Source organism: Cucumis melo, chromosome 6, assembly GCF_025177605.1.
Source record: "Cucumis melo cultivar AY chromosome 6, USDA_Cmelo_AY_1.0, whole genome shotgun sequence".
Taxonomy (NCBI): Eukaryota; Viridiplantae; Streptophyta; class Magnoliopsida; order Cucurbitales; family Cucurbitaceae; genus Cucumis; species Cucumis melo.
In genome coordinates this window covers 28,185,154-28,203,613 of record NC_066862.1, presented here as the reverse complement: position 1 = coordinate 28,203,613, position 18,460 = coordinate 28,185,154, and the positions used below count along the sequence as shown (strand labels likewise).

Sequence of the window (18,460 nt, the reverse complement as noted above, 5' to 3'; positions counted from 1 at the left end):
CATTAGAGCTTCAATTGTTTAATTTCACAATGGAAGTGACATTCATAAAGTGCTAGTGTTGTGACATAGATAGAAGGTTAGCTTTCCATATTAACGCTTCTAAGCATTAGTACAAAAACCTTTGTATGTTGCACAAAGTAGTATCCAACCATTGTTCTTAATAAACATTCCAAACTCAAAAGATATATTTAATTATTTTTTAAATATATATATATATTTTGTCTAAACTAAAAATAAATAAACAACTGAAATGGAAGTTTTGTTTGATTCCATTCCATAGAGACCTCTCGTTTGGAGGAAAGAATATCAATCATCAATACTCTCTCTCTCTCTCTCTTTCTCTTTTGCTTTCAATTTTCACTTCGAAGTTCAGCAGAAATGCATTTCTCCAACGCCAATTTTGCTTCTTCCTCTACCATTTCCACTGCGGTTCTTCCACTTCCTTCTCCAAAGGTAATTTTTCCATTTTCCTATCCTTTTTCCATGGCGTTCTCTTCAATCTCTACTTCTAAATCCTTGTTTTCTTTCTCTGTTTCTATCTTTAGCTTGCTTGTTTCAGGATTTCGCACCAGAAAACTCATCGGAGTTTCGTTTCCAGTTCAATGTTTGAGTTTATGCCGCGTAGAAATCTTAGAGTTTTGCCGCCGAGTTTGAGTAATCGTCAGAATAGCAATGCGTCGACTGATTTAGATGTTCCGTTTCCTCGCGATTATTCTGATCTTCTCAATCAGGTGTGGTTTCAATCACTTTTGTTACTTCTTGTAGTCATTTTTCCTACGATCACTTCTCTGCTGTGTATTTCCTTGTGTCATTTTGGCGGTTTTGCTACTTCAATTAACCTCTCTTAGCTTTTCATTTCACGCGTTTGTGTTTGTTTTTCACATTTCGACTATCGTTTGCGGATCTCTTCTTTGGAATCTCTCTCTGTTTTTTTTTTACTTCTTGTAACCATTTTTCTACGATCACTTTACTACTGAGTAAGTTTTCTTGTGTCATTTTAGCGGTTAGCTACTTCAATTAACTTCTCTTAGCTTTTCATTTCATGTTTTTTGTGTTTTTTTTACATTTCATTTAGCTTTGAGATGTGAATATCAAATACGGATCTCGTTTTTAGAATTTCTTTTGTTTTCTACGATCACTTCACTGCTGTATCTGCTACTTCCATGAACTTCGCTGAAATTTTAATTTCATGTTGTCTTCTATTGATGTTTTTCACATTACATTTAGCTTTGAGATGTAACTACTATTTACGGGCTTCCTCTTTCAAACAACTACAGGCGAAAAAAGCAACTGAAGCTGCTTTAAGAGACAACAAACAGTTGATGGTTAGTTTTGAGCATATTTTGATTTCTGTGGAACACGAGAAGCATTTATAGATTGATTTGATTGATTAAATAGTGTGAAATTTCTTATCTAAACAATTCTGGTCTAGGAGATCGAATTTCCAACTGCTGGTCTTGAATCAGTTCCAGGTTCTTTCCTCTTCTTGAATTGTTGCATTTTAATTGCGTTATCATCTCAAATTGTTCCCAGGCCTCTCTAGTAACATGTTTTGCCTGTTACAGACCGTATAACCTTATGTATCAGGTGATGGCGAAGGAGGAATTGAAATGACTGAGAGTATGCAATTGATTCGCCAATTTTGCGATTGCTTCATAGATCCACTGAAAGCCACTCGCACCAGAGTAGTAATGTTCTACTGCATTATCCTTATATTTTCTTTACAGAATTAAATGTTTGAATGCACTTAAATTTATCACTGGAAGGGACTAAAAAGCATATAATAGGTGAAATCTTCTTCAGTCTATATATGTTTCTTTCCAAAATTTCATCCACATAAAGATCATAATACGAGTTGTCCTTTTTTCTTGAGAAACTATTCAAAGAGGCCTGGTTAACGTGTTCAACACTTCTATGGCATTGGATATATGAGAAAGAGGTTTTCCGAATTTATATCTAATGGTCATTAGGAGTTAAAAAAAAAAAAAAAAATTAAATCTCCATCCAATGGTCGATATAATGCATTCATATTAGGACAAACTCGTATGATAATTTGTTCTTTTCCTTTCCTTCTGACGGCAGTACTAAAAATTCCTCTTGTGCGTAATACTATAATTTAGCAAAATCTTCTTGTTTTCTTCACGATTTGTCACTTTTTTCCCTCTGAAATATCTTCATAGTATAACATTTGAATCAGGAAAAGTAATATAGCTGGCATCCTTTTTGTGTTAGCAATCACGCTTTTGTTTGTAATATGCTTTTTGTCCGAATGTTCTTCTTTCTCTTTTCTGACCATATAAAAGTACTTTTTAACATTCTAGACTGTTAGTTGTAGTAAAGAGAAACATATTCAGTTCTTTCCAGAGGCCAACGAAGTTAAATTTGCAAGAAACACGGCATTTGAAGGAGTTTCATTCAAGTTGGACTACCTCACAAAACCATCATTTTTTGAGGATTTTGGTTTTGTTGAGAAAGTGAAAATGGCTGACCGTGTGAAACCTGAAGATGAGCTTTTTCTGGTTGCATATCCATATTTCAATGTCAATGGTTAGTGAACCCTTCATTTGTTTCTTATCATCTTTATTTTAAGCCGTTTGTACCTTTTTTTATAAGGCCATTTATCTGTTTTTCTTTTTTTTAGTTTTTGAAAATTAAGCCTATAAATATCAATTTCAACTTAAATTTCTTTGTTACTTACAATTTCCACCAACAAACAAGTTTTGAAAACTAAAAAAGAAATTAAAATCTTCTCTTGGTTGTTAAAATTTAGCTAAGAATACAACTTGTTTGGTTAAAGAAATATAAATATTATCCTAAGAAAATAGGAGAAAATAGATTTAATGTTTTAAATCCAAACTCAAATAATCACCAAATTGAGCATAAATTAGGGCTTTTCTGATTAGTCATTTTTTTTTCCTCATTACGTTACAGAAATGCTTGTGGTTGAAGAGCTTTACAAGGAAGCCGTCCAAAACACTACTCGAAAACTCATAATATTCAACGGAGAGCTCGACCGCATTAGATCCGGCTGTATCCTTTTATCAACTTTTCTATTACCCAATGAAGAGTGGGTTTGGGATCCTCGTTTTAAACGGTAAAATTTCTAACTAAAAATTGGTTAAATTGCATGTTTAGGCTAATGTTTATGATATCTTAAATTTAGTTTGTATTTGATTAGTTCATGAAAGTTTATGAGCTGTCTTGAATCTTTGAATTTTGTGTCTTATAGGTTTTAATAGGCCTTTTCTAAAATCTACTCGACTAATTAGACCTTAAATTAAGGATTAATAGTTTATTAGAGAATCGGAATCATGAATATTATCTCACTTTGGTATGCTTTTGTGAATTTAGTAATTGTCAATCGTCAAATATTATAATTTGTTTATATTTATTACCATTTGTGACTGTCGAACTAACTCTCTTAGATTAGAAAAGGTAATTATCATGGATAACAAATTTTATAATAACTAAGTGTATAACAAATATCCTTAAAAAAATTTAATTTCAAATATAGTAAAGTCCAGTATATTTCTATGGTCGATGGATGTGTAGGGTCTATTTGTCTAACGATAGTCTATCATTGATATATCACACGAAAGTTTATCAACCATAGACTACTATCACTAAAAAACTTTGCTATATTTGTAATTTTTTTTAAACGTTGTTATATATATACTAATATTTTGAATCTAATGGTTGTATTTGCAATGGTTAAGAGAAAGTATGTCACATTGACAATGTTTGTGACATCAATATTTAATTGGTATATTTGCTGACGGAGAAAAATTATAAACTTACTACTAGTACTTTAAGTTTATAGCAATTTAATTCTTTTGATTTTAATATGTAATATTATATTTTATAATTGTAATGTTATTTGTAGTAACTACTAATTTAAGGAAAATTTTTAAATATTATGTGTTGATCAATAGCTAATTAGGACCAAATGTATTTATAAAATATAAAAATTTAGTCGCAACGTAGTAAAAAAACGTTAATTTTGATTGAGATTCCCATGGTAGAATAATTATCACGAAGGGAAAGACCCGACATTAGATCGAAGTAACAATAGCTTTATCGTGATCGACGAGGCGGACTTCAACCATTCTTTTTACATTATATTATTGTTAGCTTTATTATATAATGTGAACCTTAATAATAGGTGAAAGACTATCCGCCATTTTTCTATCCAAAGCTGGCGGCTCTCATGAAGACTCTCTTCCCCAAGATGGAGACTGTATATTACATTCATAACTTCAAGGGCCAGAAAGGAGGAGTTCTTTTCAGGTTTCACATTTACTTTTAAATCCTCGCATTCCTATGATTCTTTCATTATAACAAACTTAAATTAAAATGTCATACTTAGGCTTAATAATCACTTGATTTTTGTTACTTAGTTATGAAAATTAAGTCTATAAATATTCATTTCACTTGTAAGTTTCTTGCTTTTCTAGCTATACTTTTTATTAATATTTTAAAAAATCATGCCTAACTTCATAAAGAAAGAAAAAAAATATAAGTTTTCAAAAACTTCATTTTGTTTTCCAAATTTGACTGAGTAAATCAACTCTTAAATCAACTCTTGCACTTGAATATAATTAGTTATGAGAAGTAGAGGAAAAATAAACATAACTTTCAAGAACCAAAAATCAAAAACAAAATAATTATCAAACAAAACCTTAATTTTTCTTTTCTTGTTTAATAAACTATTTTTTTTTACTTTCAAAATTATTGCAGAATCAACAGTTGTCCCATTAAGTTAGTTACCGTGCAACCCACGATTAAAAAGGAAAAACAGTACTTGATTTCAAAAACCAAATACAAAAACTAGCTACTCAAAGGAGCTTTATCTATTATTTTTTTTCATTTAAAGAACTACTTTTTTTTTAGTTTTCAAATCTTTGCTTAATTTTTTAAAACACAGGCAGAAAATGAACAACAAAACAAGAAAGTTTACGAGTAAAAATATTGTTTATAAGCTTAATTTTCAAACTGACGTTTGATTTTTTTTTTTTTTTCCTTTTCTGGTTGGTTACGTAAATGTAGAAGCTACCCAGGTCCTTGGAAAGTGCTTAGAAAAGTCAGAAACAAATTCGTCTGCGTACATCAGCAAGAAGAAATGCCTTCTCTCAAGGAAGTTGCTCTAAACATTCTTCCATCATCTTAAGGGTACGTAACTACTCCACACTCGTATAACTCCTACTTTACAATCATCTCACCCACTACATTCTATCAATCTTTTTTTATTATTAGATCTTAAACAAAAGAGTATACTTGTAGTTTTAGTTTTCACCATTTTCTATGAAAGGAAAGATCAATTAAGCACCAATATTTTTAATTTACAATCATCAGCTTGACACTATACATTTATCAAAAGGTTAAACTTTCAACTCCCCTAAAATCATCATTTTTTTAAAAAAAAAAACAAAAGTAGGTAGGAATTCAAACCTTTAATTTTAAAAGAATAAGTACATGTGCTATTCGAAAATATATAAAGTTGTATTTTGTATTGAGCATTTTCTTTTCTTTCTTTTATAGGTCAATTATATTAGTTGGTATCCCCATTTATTTTCATGTGAAGAGGATGCTATGTTCCTTTCACATCAAAGTCTCTTATCTGGTAAAATGCTCCATATCGATATAATAATCTGTATATTCTTTTTCTAGATATTTAGCGTCCACAGAATTGACGATGAAATGCCTAAAAACTGAACATATTTAGGAACCCCTTTTTTTCACTTTATTTCAAGACCAAATTCACCTCATTTCAACGTGTTTTCCACTACCTATTTTCCAAAGATGAACCTATTAAGAAGAGTCTACTAGATTGTTAAAATTTTAAACACCAGAATGAAGATCAAATTAAACTTAATAAAATTTAAAACATACTTACAAATCCATAAATTGTTCAAAAGATTATTTGTTCCATAAACTGCAAATCCACCCCAAAAGGATTTTTTTTTTTTTTTTTTTTTTTTGTTCTCTTGTATTCTTCTTCCTAACTTCAATTCCTTTCAGCAATAAACCAAAACGATTCTAGTTCCTAATAAGTGAAAAACCCAGCCTTTATCTAGAAAGGTAATGGAAGATAAGAGCAGCCACTAGCCCTTTTGTTTCTCTCTCTATTTTCTATTTGCTAATTTTTTTTTTCAATATATATGGAGAAAAAAATATATATATATATATATGAAACAAAGCCTATAAATGGAGGTTTGTGGAGAAGAAGAAAACAATTGAAGGAGTGGAGAGAAGAGTGTGTAGAAGGAAGAAAGAAGAAAAATAAGAATGCATAATAAATTCAATCAGATGGATAAGAGTCTAGATTTGAGGGTATGGCAGAGGAGAGCTGAATGTGAGATACTCGCACTGCTCCAATTAATCGCTCCGGTAATTCTTCTGTTGTATTTGCCTACATTTTTTTAAACATGCCCCCACAAACACCAATTAATTCTTTTCCTTTTAATCACTTTTTTACTTTAATTATGAATTATTTTACTTTTATCTATTATTTCAAATCACTCCAAACATGACTTTAAGCATATTATCTGTTTTTCTGTTTTTGAAATTATGCATATTTTCTCTCCATTTCATACAATGATTTGCATCCAAATGGTTGAGTTCTTTGTTAAATTTACTTTATTTGGTTTTCAAAACTAGGGTTAGTTTTTTAAACCTTCGGTAAAAAGTAAGGTTAAAAAAAAATAAAAAATTAAAAGGTAAAAATAGTGTCTATTTACACACTTTAAAAAAAATAAAACAAAAATCAATAAAGCCTTAATAATGTTGATTACTGATTTTTGAAAATTAATCCTATATAAACCCTAAACCCTAATCTTCAACTTCTAAATTTCTCGCTTCAGCTTTCTATTCCAAAAAAAAAAATCTTCCTTTTGTATCTACTTTTTTATCCAAATAAAATTTTACAAAGTAATTTTCGGTTTTTAGAATTTGGTTAAGAATGTCATTATCGTATCTAAAATTGATTAAAAAAAAAAAAGGTAAGAAAATGAAATAAAACGGGGAAAATTTTTAAAGACCAAAACCAAAATGGTTGAAAACGGGACCTGAACGTTTAATATTAAAATTTAATGAAATGGGAATTGAATCTATAACTATAAAATCAAACATTAAAGAAAATTTCAAATATAAGAGAAAATGATTTAAGTCATTTTAAAATTACAAAATATGTACCATTTTTCCCATCCAAATTCTAACTTTTTTCTCTCCACATATCTCAGTTGTAACAATAATCCCTAAAATCGGTCACTATATATATATATATATAATTTCTATCCGAAACGTTCTAATATACTTTTATTCTTCTTCCTGACGCATTTTCCTCTCATCTCCGTCACTATCTCTAATTCTCTATAAACATCTCTCAACCGCCCACTTATGTCGAGACCTTAATCCCACTCTTTTTAACTTTTTCTCTCTCTAAAATTTTCCCCTAAAAACTTCTTATTTCCTTATCATCTCTAACATATCTATAGTTCTCTCTGTTCCAACTTTTAACTTCTTCTTTCACGCTCTAATTCATAATCTTCTCTTCAAAAATTTTAGTCACTCGCTCTAAAATTTTATAAATATAAATATAACGATAATATTTTGATCTTTTTCTTGAAAGAAAATGTTTATTGTTTTCAAATTATTGCACGGACGGTAAAAAGGATCGCTAATAAACATTTTTTTATATATAATAAAACACGTCGTGTTTCGTTTTATTTTTTTAAAAAACAAAAAATTGTTAATAAATGACACGTTGTTAATAATAAATAAATAATAAAATATAATGCAGCAAAAGAAACGAAATTGGTGAAGACAATGATGCAAAAAGGCTTGAAAACAAACCTGTATAAGGAAAGCCATGTCAACCACCAATGTTGTAATTACACCAATAACAAGTCCCAGAACTCCATTAGCAACCGTCGAAGAGCCGATATCAACATCGACCTACACAAATAATAAAAGATCGCTTATAAAAATTATCACAAAGCTTGTGAGGTCGAGATCGAGATCAAAGAGACGAGCGTCTTCCCTCTCTATTGATTGAATATGTTAATGTTAGACAAAAACCAAAGGAAAGTTGGAAGAGTATTTCATGGGGTTTGTACCTCTAAATACTTGGGCCCTCGAATATAGTTGCAATCCACTGCTTTTCCCAATAAGCATGGCGTACTTCCAACACTTTGGCGAACAATCCATGAACCCTGCCATCGTATTTCATACATTTCTTTTTAATAAAAGAAAATCCAAAACTAGATTCTTATAAAACATTGATAATAATAAAAATCAAATACAACACCAATTGCATTAAAATAGTATCTAAGTTAATTTTTATTCCAACAAGATAAAAATAAAAATAGCGTCTTTGATAGAAGTTGATGATGGTTTTAAACCAAGTACTTAATCCATTTGCAGTTTTAATGGAAAATTAGAGATATAGACCACCTCCATTTTTATTTTTAAAGAATTAAAATGAGTTTATGTTATACAGATTAGTAAAGATGAAATAAAATGTGAGTGAGATTATTTTGATGGGTAAAAAGTGTTTTTAGCCGGTTGAAAATATACATACATACATACATACATACATATATATATATATATATGTATGTGTATATATATGTATGTATGTGTATATATATGTATGTATGTGTATATATTTCTAAATTTTCATAATAACAAAATGATTTTGAAATACCTAAAAAGCAAAAATCACTTAGAAACTTAGAATTTAGAAGCAACCAAACTCTTGGGGACTAAATTCCATGAAAATATAAAACTTGAACCTATGCATTACTTAATGAAGATCAACTAGAATCTAGAGATACCTTGGGAACTGATGGAATGAGTTTTAACCTACTGTTGCGAAACTCATCATCGCCGTCAACAAAACGTTGCAAAAGAGATCCAGGAATTAGTTCCTTCGTCACAAAATAAAATATCATGCTGTAGTGCGTCGAACCAGGTACCTAAACAAAGACCATTATCTCGACCGTCAGAACTCAGAGTACACCATACATTCAGTTTCCTTTTTGAATTCCAAATGGAACAAAGAACTTACTTGCACATTCATGACGATAGAGAAAAGACCTTTCTCTGAAGCGACCTAAAGAAATAAACAAAGTGTGGAAAGTTTAGCCCAACAAACATTAGGAAAAATAAAAGTGATAATGAACTTTCAAGTCTATTTAACAGAGAGAAAAAAATGAACGATAGGGTATCTTGTCGGCTTGCCGTAACGATTACTACTTATAATCTTGGAGAGGGCAGTCTATAAAAGACAAGAAAACCAAGGTTTGTATAACATAACCTAGATTGAAGTTAACATAACCTAGAGACTGAAATTGAGTACTTTATAATCGGATGGTGCGAATAACAATTAGGTTTTAGAAGCTAAAGTTGGCATAGCCTTTTGTTTAATTTGTGAAGTCGTAAAATTTATATAATTTGGTAGGTTTACCAAGGTAGTGAGATTGACAAACTAGTAAAACATCAAATAAACAACTGATTTATTACAACTAAGAACTTACTTGAGCTGCGCAGCCTTGACGCCTGGCAACATGGTCCATTCTTTTCGTGTCCTTCAACCAATCAACAGCAACCAGATCCATTAAATGCTTCCCAGCCGGAATCTTTAAACACAACATTAAGCACAAACATAAGTGCTCTAAAAACAGATCCAGAACAATATCCTCTTAGTAAGCAACAGGAAAAGGTTAAAGTACCTTAGTCTTATCGAAACAAAAGGTCTTGCTACGAACTCTGAAATTGTTCCCATCAGAAATTCTCCAGCAGTCTCGAGAACCATCACGATCGTCCCGTCTTATATTTCCCGAGAAACTGGATAAATCAATTGGATCTGTTGATTCCTCTTCCACAGCTTATATCACCAACATATTACATTAAATCAGCACTACTAAACAATTATTTATCTGAAATATCATAAGAATACTAGAGTATATATAAAAATTTACCTATTCTTTTGATATCATTCTCCTGCTCATTTGGGTACACCTGAAAATTTAAAAACTTGTTACAAGGTGGAAAATGTGCTAAATAATAACTATAGTAATAGTAATAATAAAAGAAAAATGTTATTATCCTTATTTATATATTAGAAAAAGAAAGCCACAATGAATGTCATTGAAACTTGTACCTCTTGTTCACACTCAGGTATTTGATATTCTTCATCTTCGTCCGAGTATTCATCCAACATCACAGAATTTCTATTTGCAGCATTCATTTGGTCAATAGAAGAACTAGCATGAACGCTGGACCCCTGGGTTTTTAGGCTCTTCTGTGATGAAACTGTAGCTGAAGCCATATTTACCATAACTGGTATTCTCGGAGGAGCAGTTCTTTCATCTGTTTGTGCAAACCATTCGCGCAGCCCTATCATATGAAGGAAAACAATAAATAAATAAATAAGAGATGACTGTATGATTTCAATAAAGAAATATAGCACCGATTAGCACTACAATTTCGCATAAATTTGAAATGAAAATGGGAAGAAGCTCTAAGGACATGATGGAATTTAGAATTTGCAACTTCTACAGCATTATACAACCACTTTATATCTGAGCAGAAAGAAAGATATGGCCCTTTTTTAAAAATGAAAAACAACCTTTCATTGAGAAAAAATGAATGAATACACGAACACCCAAAAAAACAAGCCCACAAAAAAGGGAGGCTACTAAAAAAAAGGCCTCCCATCCTGATAAAACCCTCCCAATCATTACATACAGCAAGGCAATTGTGTCAAACACAAAGCAGAAAATTATTGCCAAAACCAGCAACAAAAAGACATCATAACAAGTACATAAGATTAACTTTCAGCTAGGTATAAAAACTTAGTAAGCACTTGTCTTTAAAGTTCTACTGTTTCTTTTTTCCCACATCCATCAGATAATATTGCCAGAAATAACACTCAATAATGGCTTTCATCCACTTATGAATGAACCATAATGAAAGAAAATATCATAACCAAATTCCTCAAATTTCCGGTTCTCAAAGACCATCCCCAGTCCCAATCATAAAGTAAAAAAAGGAAAAACTGTTTTGAAGTCGAAAGCCATCGCCAAATCTTAGCACATAATCTCATTTCTTCATCCTTCATTTCACTCTTCCTTTTAAATCCCTTATTTTCCTTCTCTTAGAAAACTTTCAGAAAGAAGAGAAGAACAATTCACGACAGCTGTACAAACAAACATTGAAGTTGTAATAATGCAATTTTACAAATTGCTTGTGCGTGGCAAGAGCTAGAAGAACAACCTACCAGCAACACTATTTAGCATTTGCAAGAGACAATGTTGCTGAAACGATGACAGATAGCCCACACCCCATCCTTTCAAATCAATTTGCATGAGATGCTGCACCTGAGTTCTAGGCTTCCCATTTCGAGGTTTGAGAGGTGAAATGTTGAATCCTCCACCTTCGAAAATCAGGAAAAAGTAAAGAGATACTTGAGATGGCATGTATAAACTCATTATCAAATAGCTTTGTTCCTCAAAATTTCAGTCCTAAAATGCAAGTGTTTGATAACTCACTCTCAATATGGGCCCGCACATACCCTGGTTGTGGACCACAGTTCTCATGCTCCCTTGAGCGAAATAATACCACTGCATAAAAGCAAGGGGAAGAGGAGAGTAATTTATCACCAGTCAGAACAACAAAAGAGAGTTTATAATCAAAACACTAACCATAATTTCCATCATCATTGCGGCGCCAATAGCGCACATAGCATAGGTCACGAGGCCATACAAACCTGTAACAGCATGGGAAGATGACAATAGGAAAATGGGAGCACCAAGAGAGACAACTTTACACCAATTCCAACATATTATAATAAAAACGATTACTCTCATAAAACAAAGTAAAGAGCATATAATACAGAGAAGTTTTGCAATCAAAATTGATTGAAAATGTTTTTATTATAATATGTTGGATAGAAAATGACATGAAATGTTTCGATCAAAATTGCAATCAATAAAGGACATGAAATGTTGCAATCGAAATTGATTGAAAATGAACCAGAAATACCAAATATTCCTGGATTGAAAATGTAATTTTGTAAGTTTGATTTTTTCATCATATGTCACTTATTTTAATCCCTATGTAACACAATTGATCAGTTTTGGCAAAAGTATTTGAATACGTTCCATATAGGTATCAGATTTATTTGAGAAACATACAAGAAAAAATGAAGTAACAAAAGATGCTTAAGTGCATAGGTAATAATGAAAAGAAAGAATAACGATGTAGCACCCAAATAAACCACATTGTAAAATGAGTATCGTTGGAGGATTTAAAAGTGCCAGTTAAAATTTTTTGTACGCATGTGATGGTAATTATGCATGTGAAATTTTTGAATGCAAAATTGAGAAATAGTTAGCAGCTTTTTTCTGATATGTGGAAATGCAGAAATCACTTTTGGTAAAGCACATTACATCGGAAACCAGTCTAGCTGTAGCCTATGGTAGAGTATTGCCGTATGACCGTCCACCTCTTCAACCAAGCTACCATACTGGAAACTGCAATCCCACCTAACAAATCCATAAATAAAACTTTAAGGAGCTTAAACATTTGAAATAGGCAGCAGGAAATTGCAATTCAGGAATAAAATCACAAGTAATAACGTCATGATTATTCAGAAAAACAAGTACTTCTGGATCTTGAAATTAATGTTTCAAAGGCATGGATACGTAATGGTGCATTGAAGGAAGTCCAATGTGGCATTTTCCTTGCCCAAAATTGCTGGGTTGTAATCAAGGAACCTAAAATTTTCTGGCCCATATTCAATAATGCAATACGTTGGGAATACTATTAGCATAATATTTTTAGGTATTAAGGAAATAATAATTATTAACTAAAAAGTTTGTCTGGAAAAGGTGGTTTATAGATTGAGTGAGAAGGAGTGAGGGAAGCACTTCAGTTGTTTGGGCTTGAATTTATTCTAGGGTTGTATCCCAAGTGCCTAGAATTACTTGGGTTACTTTATTAGTTTATGCTATTTCTTGTTTAACTATTTCGTAATTTCTAATTTAATCCTCTAGTTCCAATCGTATAAATGAGGTTAACAGATCTTGTTTGCATGGGCCCTAATTGCATATCAAGCTGAACTTGAATAAGCATCTCAAATCTGAATTCCATTTCTTCTGCATAGTTTTCATTTTTTTTTTTCCTTTTTTGTTAGATAATGGTGTATGAGGACAAGGATTCGAGTTGCTAACTCCAAGGAGTTGTGTAATCTTCAGAGTTATGTACTCTTGGGTCTACAGTGTAAGGCCTTAATAAGGCAAAAAAATTGAAGTTTTTAGTTGTGGGACCACAAACTCCTTTGGCCAAACAAAGAGTAGAGTTCACAACTTCTCACTTCCCGACTTCTACTTCCTCAAAGCCTTGACCAAAACACCCCCTTAATGATTTCATGTATAATCAATTTTAAAAGAATGTCCATAAATATTAATGAAAATAAATTATTAAACTAAGTCTACAAGTGTCTCAAATTGACAAGGGAAACACCTACTCAAACCGTGTTCCATCCATGCTCATGACAAGTTCAAAGATTTGCTCACAAGTAGCCTCCACTACACCAACAGCTTTCATTGCCCTACTATAGCTCCTTGGCTACAAAGAGAATTGGTATGTGAACGTTTACACCAAGAACTTATCAATGACAAGATTAACCTATTCATGTGTATAAACAAAGAGAAAAAACTTACAAGGTAGTCAACCTCTACAAGCTCTTCAAAGATGCGAAGTCCTGCCAATAACAAGATTGAGAAAACCACCACAAATACAAAAGTATGAATGCAGTTATCCAAGCAACTTTCTATTATTCTATCTTTGTTATCCAGGCTAGAACAAAGATTAAAAAATTAATAATAAATAGCTAACCATTTTGGCACTGAACTAGACGCCAATGCTTCCTTGAAAAAGCTTGACTATTGGCATTTTGATTTGAAAAATCTGATCCTATTTCCCTTGTCCAGTCAAACACTGACTCTGGAGGTCCTGCCATACATTATATGGTAATAAATTTAAATAATTGAGTTAAAAGAGAGAAGAAAGGTGAGAAGGAAAATTATAATTTACAAACCATTTCCAATGGTTGTCCTTCTGAGTAAATTTGGATGAGCATCATCCTCATCCTCCTGTGCACTGATCCTGTTAATGTTACAGAAACAAAAAAGTTATGTCTCACAAAATTGTGCATCGAGCAGAAAGTAGACATATAACTGGTAATATGTTTCAAAAGGGCAAGAGGAACATTTTTATAAGAATAATATTCAACTAATCCTTATAGGTTATTAAAACACAGTAAAAAATGTAGTAGAAAATATCAAAAAGCAAGTTTAGATACAAATTGAGGAATGAATGCTGTAAGTACCAAACATAAGTACTCTAATTACATATCTCCAGGTAAATATTTTTGCAGGATATCTAGATACGAATTGAGGGAAAATGTACTCACTGACTTTCATGATCTGAGGAGGAAGCAGTCCTCCCATTATCCATCCCAGATTTATATTCAAAAGATACAAATTTGTTCCCATTCGGAACTTGTGAGCCTTGGTGCTGACATTTCCACATGCAAAGGAGATTTAAGTCATCAATTCATAATATGTAGTAATCAAAGAAACGAGTATGAATGTTTACTCAAGGGGTAAATGATGGATATGAAGAAAACCAACACCCAGAAGAGACAGAACCCATTATAAAAACCTAAAATAAAATAAGCTGATGTGACGGAAGGTAATATCCAAGACACATAAAATAATGTAGGGGAATGTTACTACTAACATGAGGAGAATAACTGTTCGATACTAATATGTTCTTCTTCATTAATGAGGTTTTTATATGGGAAACAATCAATTTTTAATTATTCAAAAAGCCAAAGACTATGACTATAAACTTACAAAGGCACTGCCACCCCATAGTAAAGGAAAACTAGTAAAGGAAATCTGAGAACTACCAGATCAATGACAAGTTCTATTTTCTCCTTCCATAGTAATGCTTCTTGGATATTGAAGGCCGCCATCTGCAAATCAAATGCTAATTAAAATCAGTGCATCCATTGAGGTATCTAATACACATCAGGCCATCCCATAGTATGTCCAGTCCAGTAAAAGTTCCTCATCATTATGAAAAGAATAAACTGTGAAATATAGAAAACGGGACGCCCAAAAGATACAGAGCAACATGGAAATTTTACTCATGTTACCTATCTACAAAACATCAATTATAATTGAAGAAAATGGATGACCATATAAAATAAAGTATGAGAAAAGACCAGTGGCTTAATTTATTCGTATGTAAATTATCAATGTTAAGATAAAAGATGTGCAAAAATCATACAATCTTGATCAATCAAGTGATTGGAAGTAGGACAAACCGTAATTCGATGGTACTTCTCTTTCTTGTTGTAAACAGACAAGACATAAACCATCTACAACATCAAAAATGAGAATTGAAATAGATCATTAAGTAATACACAAGTAAGGAGTGTTAGCACCATTATTCACACTTATGAAATACAAAATTAAGAGGATAAGAAATCAAGATACATGAAACAAAAATCTTAACGGTTGATCATTTGATATGAAATAAGCATATTTGTCTGAACTCAGCCAACAAGCTTAAGAATGTTACTAATTGAAAATTGGAATATATTATGAAAAAGAAAGAACAGAAAGTAAACAAGCATTTAGAAAATAGAAGAAAAAAGTTGAGACATACTCTCACGGACTAGATTGATTAAATATCTACTTCAAAAGGAAAATTATTATATCACAGGATTTTCCGACACTACAACCCCTAAAGATCAAACCTAAACTGCCAGGCCATACCAGCAATAAGAAGAGGTGACCATATCTTGCCTTCATTCACTAGAAAATGAGAATATTATAGGCCTCATACACTGCCTTGAATAATTAAGATTGGAAATGCATTCAAAAAATTTACATAAAAGAGTAAAAAAGCACGAACTAGAACCTCAACCAGTGGCAAAAGGTTAATGAATCATCCCGATGCTCTCTCTCTCTCTCTCTTTTGGAGGCACTGTGGACTTTTTTGATCGCCATGATCAGTCCTTGAGGCTATTTATGAACAAATCCACTATAGAATAGTTCACTCGTTGAGGAGACCAAACTACAAACAATTGGAACCTCCTCCTCACAAGAAAATACGAAACAGAAACAACGAAGATATTTAATCCTTGGTTGCAACAAATCCTACCAATGCAGTAGGGGCCACTTGTTGCAACAGATAAGTTGGCTACATTCTAAGTCTTGAATAGACTGTTCGCTTCCGCTTAAGCAGAAAAATAGCTTTCATACTCGGAATCAGAAGACAACATGTTGCTAAAGAAAGAAAAATTAGAAGTAGAAATAACAACTAACATGTCCATGGTGCGTCTTCAAGCCACGATCCTCCACTCTACAGTTTCCATCTATTAGCATGGTCTTAATTGGAACCTGAGTCGAAAGATCAAAAAGCAGGCACGTAAGAAATGCATTTCGATCAAAAAAACGAAAAGAGTAAGAATGCAGATAGAAATTACACATGCATTTGACGCAATTTAGCCCTTCGTGCATAGTTATATCTTATACGAAGATGCTACAACATCACTAGAAATACACAACACAACACCAAAAGTTGAAAATCCTGAACTAAATCACACAATACCTACCTGATTATCCTGAGGCTTCTTCTTATAATACGCAAGCAACCGAGATTCAAGCACGAAGTACCGCATGTGAATGAAGGACCTGCCGATCTTCCGCCGGCCATAACGCACCATCCAACCTTCATACACAACCTTCGACGACATACCTTTAACAAACTTGATTGGCGCCAGATCAATACCTCTCACAGGTCAAGAAAAATGAATATCCGGAATAATCAAATAGAGTATGCACAGTCTTGCAAACTCGGAAGCTCAGAAAACAATACTTGCTTCCTTGCTTCCACAACATCAGTGAGAGCTCAAGTGACTTGATCGGTCATCACAACGCCAAGAATTTCCGAAGCAAACAATCGAAAACGCAAATTCAGACATCCGGCATGACAAGGACAGAAACTTCCAAAATTCTCAACCTCAATTCCAAATTCGTCACAAATTCACTTTTGCAATTCGAGTCTAGCAGTAAAGGCAACAAATCAAATCATTCTCCCTTAAAAGGAGGAGAGAAATTCAAAGAACAAAACAAAAGAAGAATTGACTTTAGAGAGGAACTGTAGGGCGGGTAGAGGAGCCGTCGGAGCACCGGGATCGGACAAACGGCGACATCTCGGAAGTGGTGGGCGAGGAGAGAGATCGGACGATTGGGAATGCGGGTAAAGATTCTGATGAAATGAAGGGCGAGGGATCCCACGTAGGTGGAAAAAAGGGAAGAGGGGGTGGTGGGAGGATGATTGACACGTGTATGGAAGTTATTGGGCGGTGACGAAGATAGTGGGGTGATGATAACAGGGAGTTGGCGCCGTGACGAAATCCAAATATATTCAAAACAAGGTGGAGACCGGTGAGGGGGTTTACTTTTTTGTAAGGTGCATTTCGCTTCCTGTGGGACCGCTCAGACAAAAACAAAACTTTTGTTATTTTATTTATACAAAAACAAAAAACAAAAAATAAAAATAAAACAATAATATTTTTCTTTTTGGAAATATAAATAATAAATTGATTTTCGCAGGAAGAGTCCGGCAATCAAGGTGATGAAAAGTCCACCATAATGTCAATTTACCAAAATATTATCCTCCAATGTTCAAATTTTCCTAGTTTAGTTGTTCTCGAACAAGGGCATTATGGACCATAAATATATTTTAAGTCTTGGTGTGTATCACGTGCCTCACACGTGTAATGTTGGTTTCAAAAGGGTTTGGATTATTTTCAAAAAAATTTATAGTAGAAATGGTATAGATAACGAGATAAAGAATAATCGACGATAAACGAATATTAGGCACAAAATATTTGACGAGAGTATATAGATTAAAATTGAATCTGTAAAAGTTAAAATTAAACAAATTTCAAAATACAAAGACTAATAGCTAACAAAAACTCGATCGCACTTATATTTACTTAAGAAGAAGGTCTAGATTCAAATCTTTCGTCTTAAATTTGTATTAAAAAAGTTAAATAAGTACAAAGATCAATATAATATTTTAACTATTCAAAGTTATACCAATCTCTTAAAATAAAACTTATATCAATCTACACATTATAAACTTTTCTATACGCAAATGACATAGGGTGAGCATCGACACCCGAACGGCCGTAATTGGTCGAACTGGCACTCAATGGTCGATTTTATTAAAAATGTAGTTTGTAAATGTTGTATATACTTAAAGACGTCCAATGGGCCATTAAAGCCGAAAAAAAAAAAAGGAAAAACATGCAAAGAAAAGCAAATGACTGAAACTGACATGCAGCCAATCGGTTCAGTTCTTAAACATC

At 32.5% G+C, this 18,460-nt stretch overlaps 2 protein-coding genes across 4 annotated transcripts; one reads left to right on the top strand and one right to left on the bottom strand.

The window, feature by feature from the left end:
• The first annotated feature begins 243 nt into the window (after nucleotides 1-243).
• Nucleotides 244-5,765, top strand: LOC103490732 (protein LPA3). Of its 3 annotated transcripts, none has more exons than XM_008450387.3 (10): nucleotides 244-453; nucleotides 546-731; nucleotides 1,278-1,325; nucleotides 1,433-1,472; nucleotides 1,588-1,688; nucleotides 2,355-2,547; nucleotides 2,932-3,030; nucleotides 4,170-4,287; nucleotides 5,047-5,169; nucleotides 5,539-5,765. In XM_008450387.3, exons 1-9 carry the CDS (start codon nucleotides 379-381, stop codon nucleotides 5,165-5,167), a joined length of 981 nt encoding a protein of 326 aa, XP_008448609.2. In that variant the 5' UTR covers nucleotides 244-378; the 3' UTR covers nucleotides 5,168-5,169; nucleotides 5,539-5,765. The 3 variants fall into 3 exon arrangements, with proteins under 3 accessions (XP_008448609.2, XP_050942366.1, XP_008448608.2); XM_008450386.3 differs by having other exon boundaries at nucleotides 256-453; nucleotides 2,322-2,547; XM_051086409.1 differs by lacking the exons at nucleotides 5,047-5,169; nucleotides 5,539-5,765 and having other exon boundaries at nucleotides 252-453; nucleotides 2,322-2,547; nucleotides 2,932-3,094; nucleotides 4,163-4,287.
• Nucleotides 5,766-6,163: 398 nt separating this feature from the next.
• Nucleotides 6,164-17,371, bottom strand: LOC103490731 (protein ENHANCED DISEASE RESISTANCE 2). The gene is made up of 22 exons (XM_008450385.3): nucleotides 16,697-17,371; nucleotides 16,407-16,481; nucleotides 15,401-15,454; nucleotides 14,981-15,046; nucleotides 14,480-14,583; nucleotides 14,105-14,172; nucleotides 13,903-14,019; nucleotides 13,728-13,768; nucleotides 13,532-13,632; nucleotides 12,453-12,548; nucleotides 11,706-11,770; nucleotides 11,553-11,624; nucleotides 11,282-11,437; nucleotides 10,163-10,398; nucleotides 9,981-10,020; nucleotides 9,732-9,886; nucleotides 9,537-9,638; nucleotides 9,068-9,112; nucleotides 8,835-8,975; nucleotides 8,115-8,210; nucleotides 7,852-7,953; nucleotides 6,164-6,409 (listed from the first exon to the last, which is right to left on the bottom strand). The coding sequence occupies exons 1-22, from the start codon at nucleotides 16,835-16,837 to the stop codon at nucleotides 6,299-6,301; spliced, it is 2,184 nt and encodes a 727-aa protein (XP_008448607.1). The 5' UTR covers nucleotides 16,838-17,371; the 3' UTR covers nucleotides 6,164-6,298.
• Nucleotides 17,372-18,460: the final 1,089 nt, after the last annotated feature.

Coding starts and splice junctions, on each gene's coding strand:
- LOC103490732 (XM_008450386.3), top strand. CDS start 379: ATGCATTTCTCCAACGCCAATTTTGCTTCTTCCTCTACCATTTCCACT. Junction 1,326..1,432: donor GAGACAACAAACAGTTGATG/GTTAGTTTTGAG, acceptor ATTCTGGTCTAG/GAGATCGAATTTCCAACTGC. Junction 4,288..5,046: donor AAAGGAGGAGTTCTTTTCAG/GTTTCACATTTA, acceptor ACGTAAATGTAG/AAGCTACCCAGGTCCTTGGA.
- LOC103490731 (XM_008450385.3), bottom strand. CDS start 16,837: ATGTCGTCGAAGGTTGTGTATGAAGGTTGGATGGTGCGTTATGGCCGG. Junction 15,455..16,406: donor TGAAGACGCACCATGGACAT/GTTAGTTGTTAT, acceptor TTGATGTTGTAG/ATGGTTTATGTCTTGTCTGT. Junction 11,438..11,552: donor TGTGCGGGCCCATATTGAGA/GTGAGTTATCAA, acceptor TGATTTTCGAAG/GTGGAGGATTCAACATTTCA.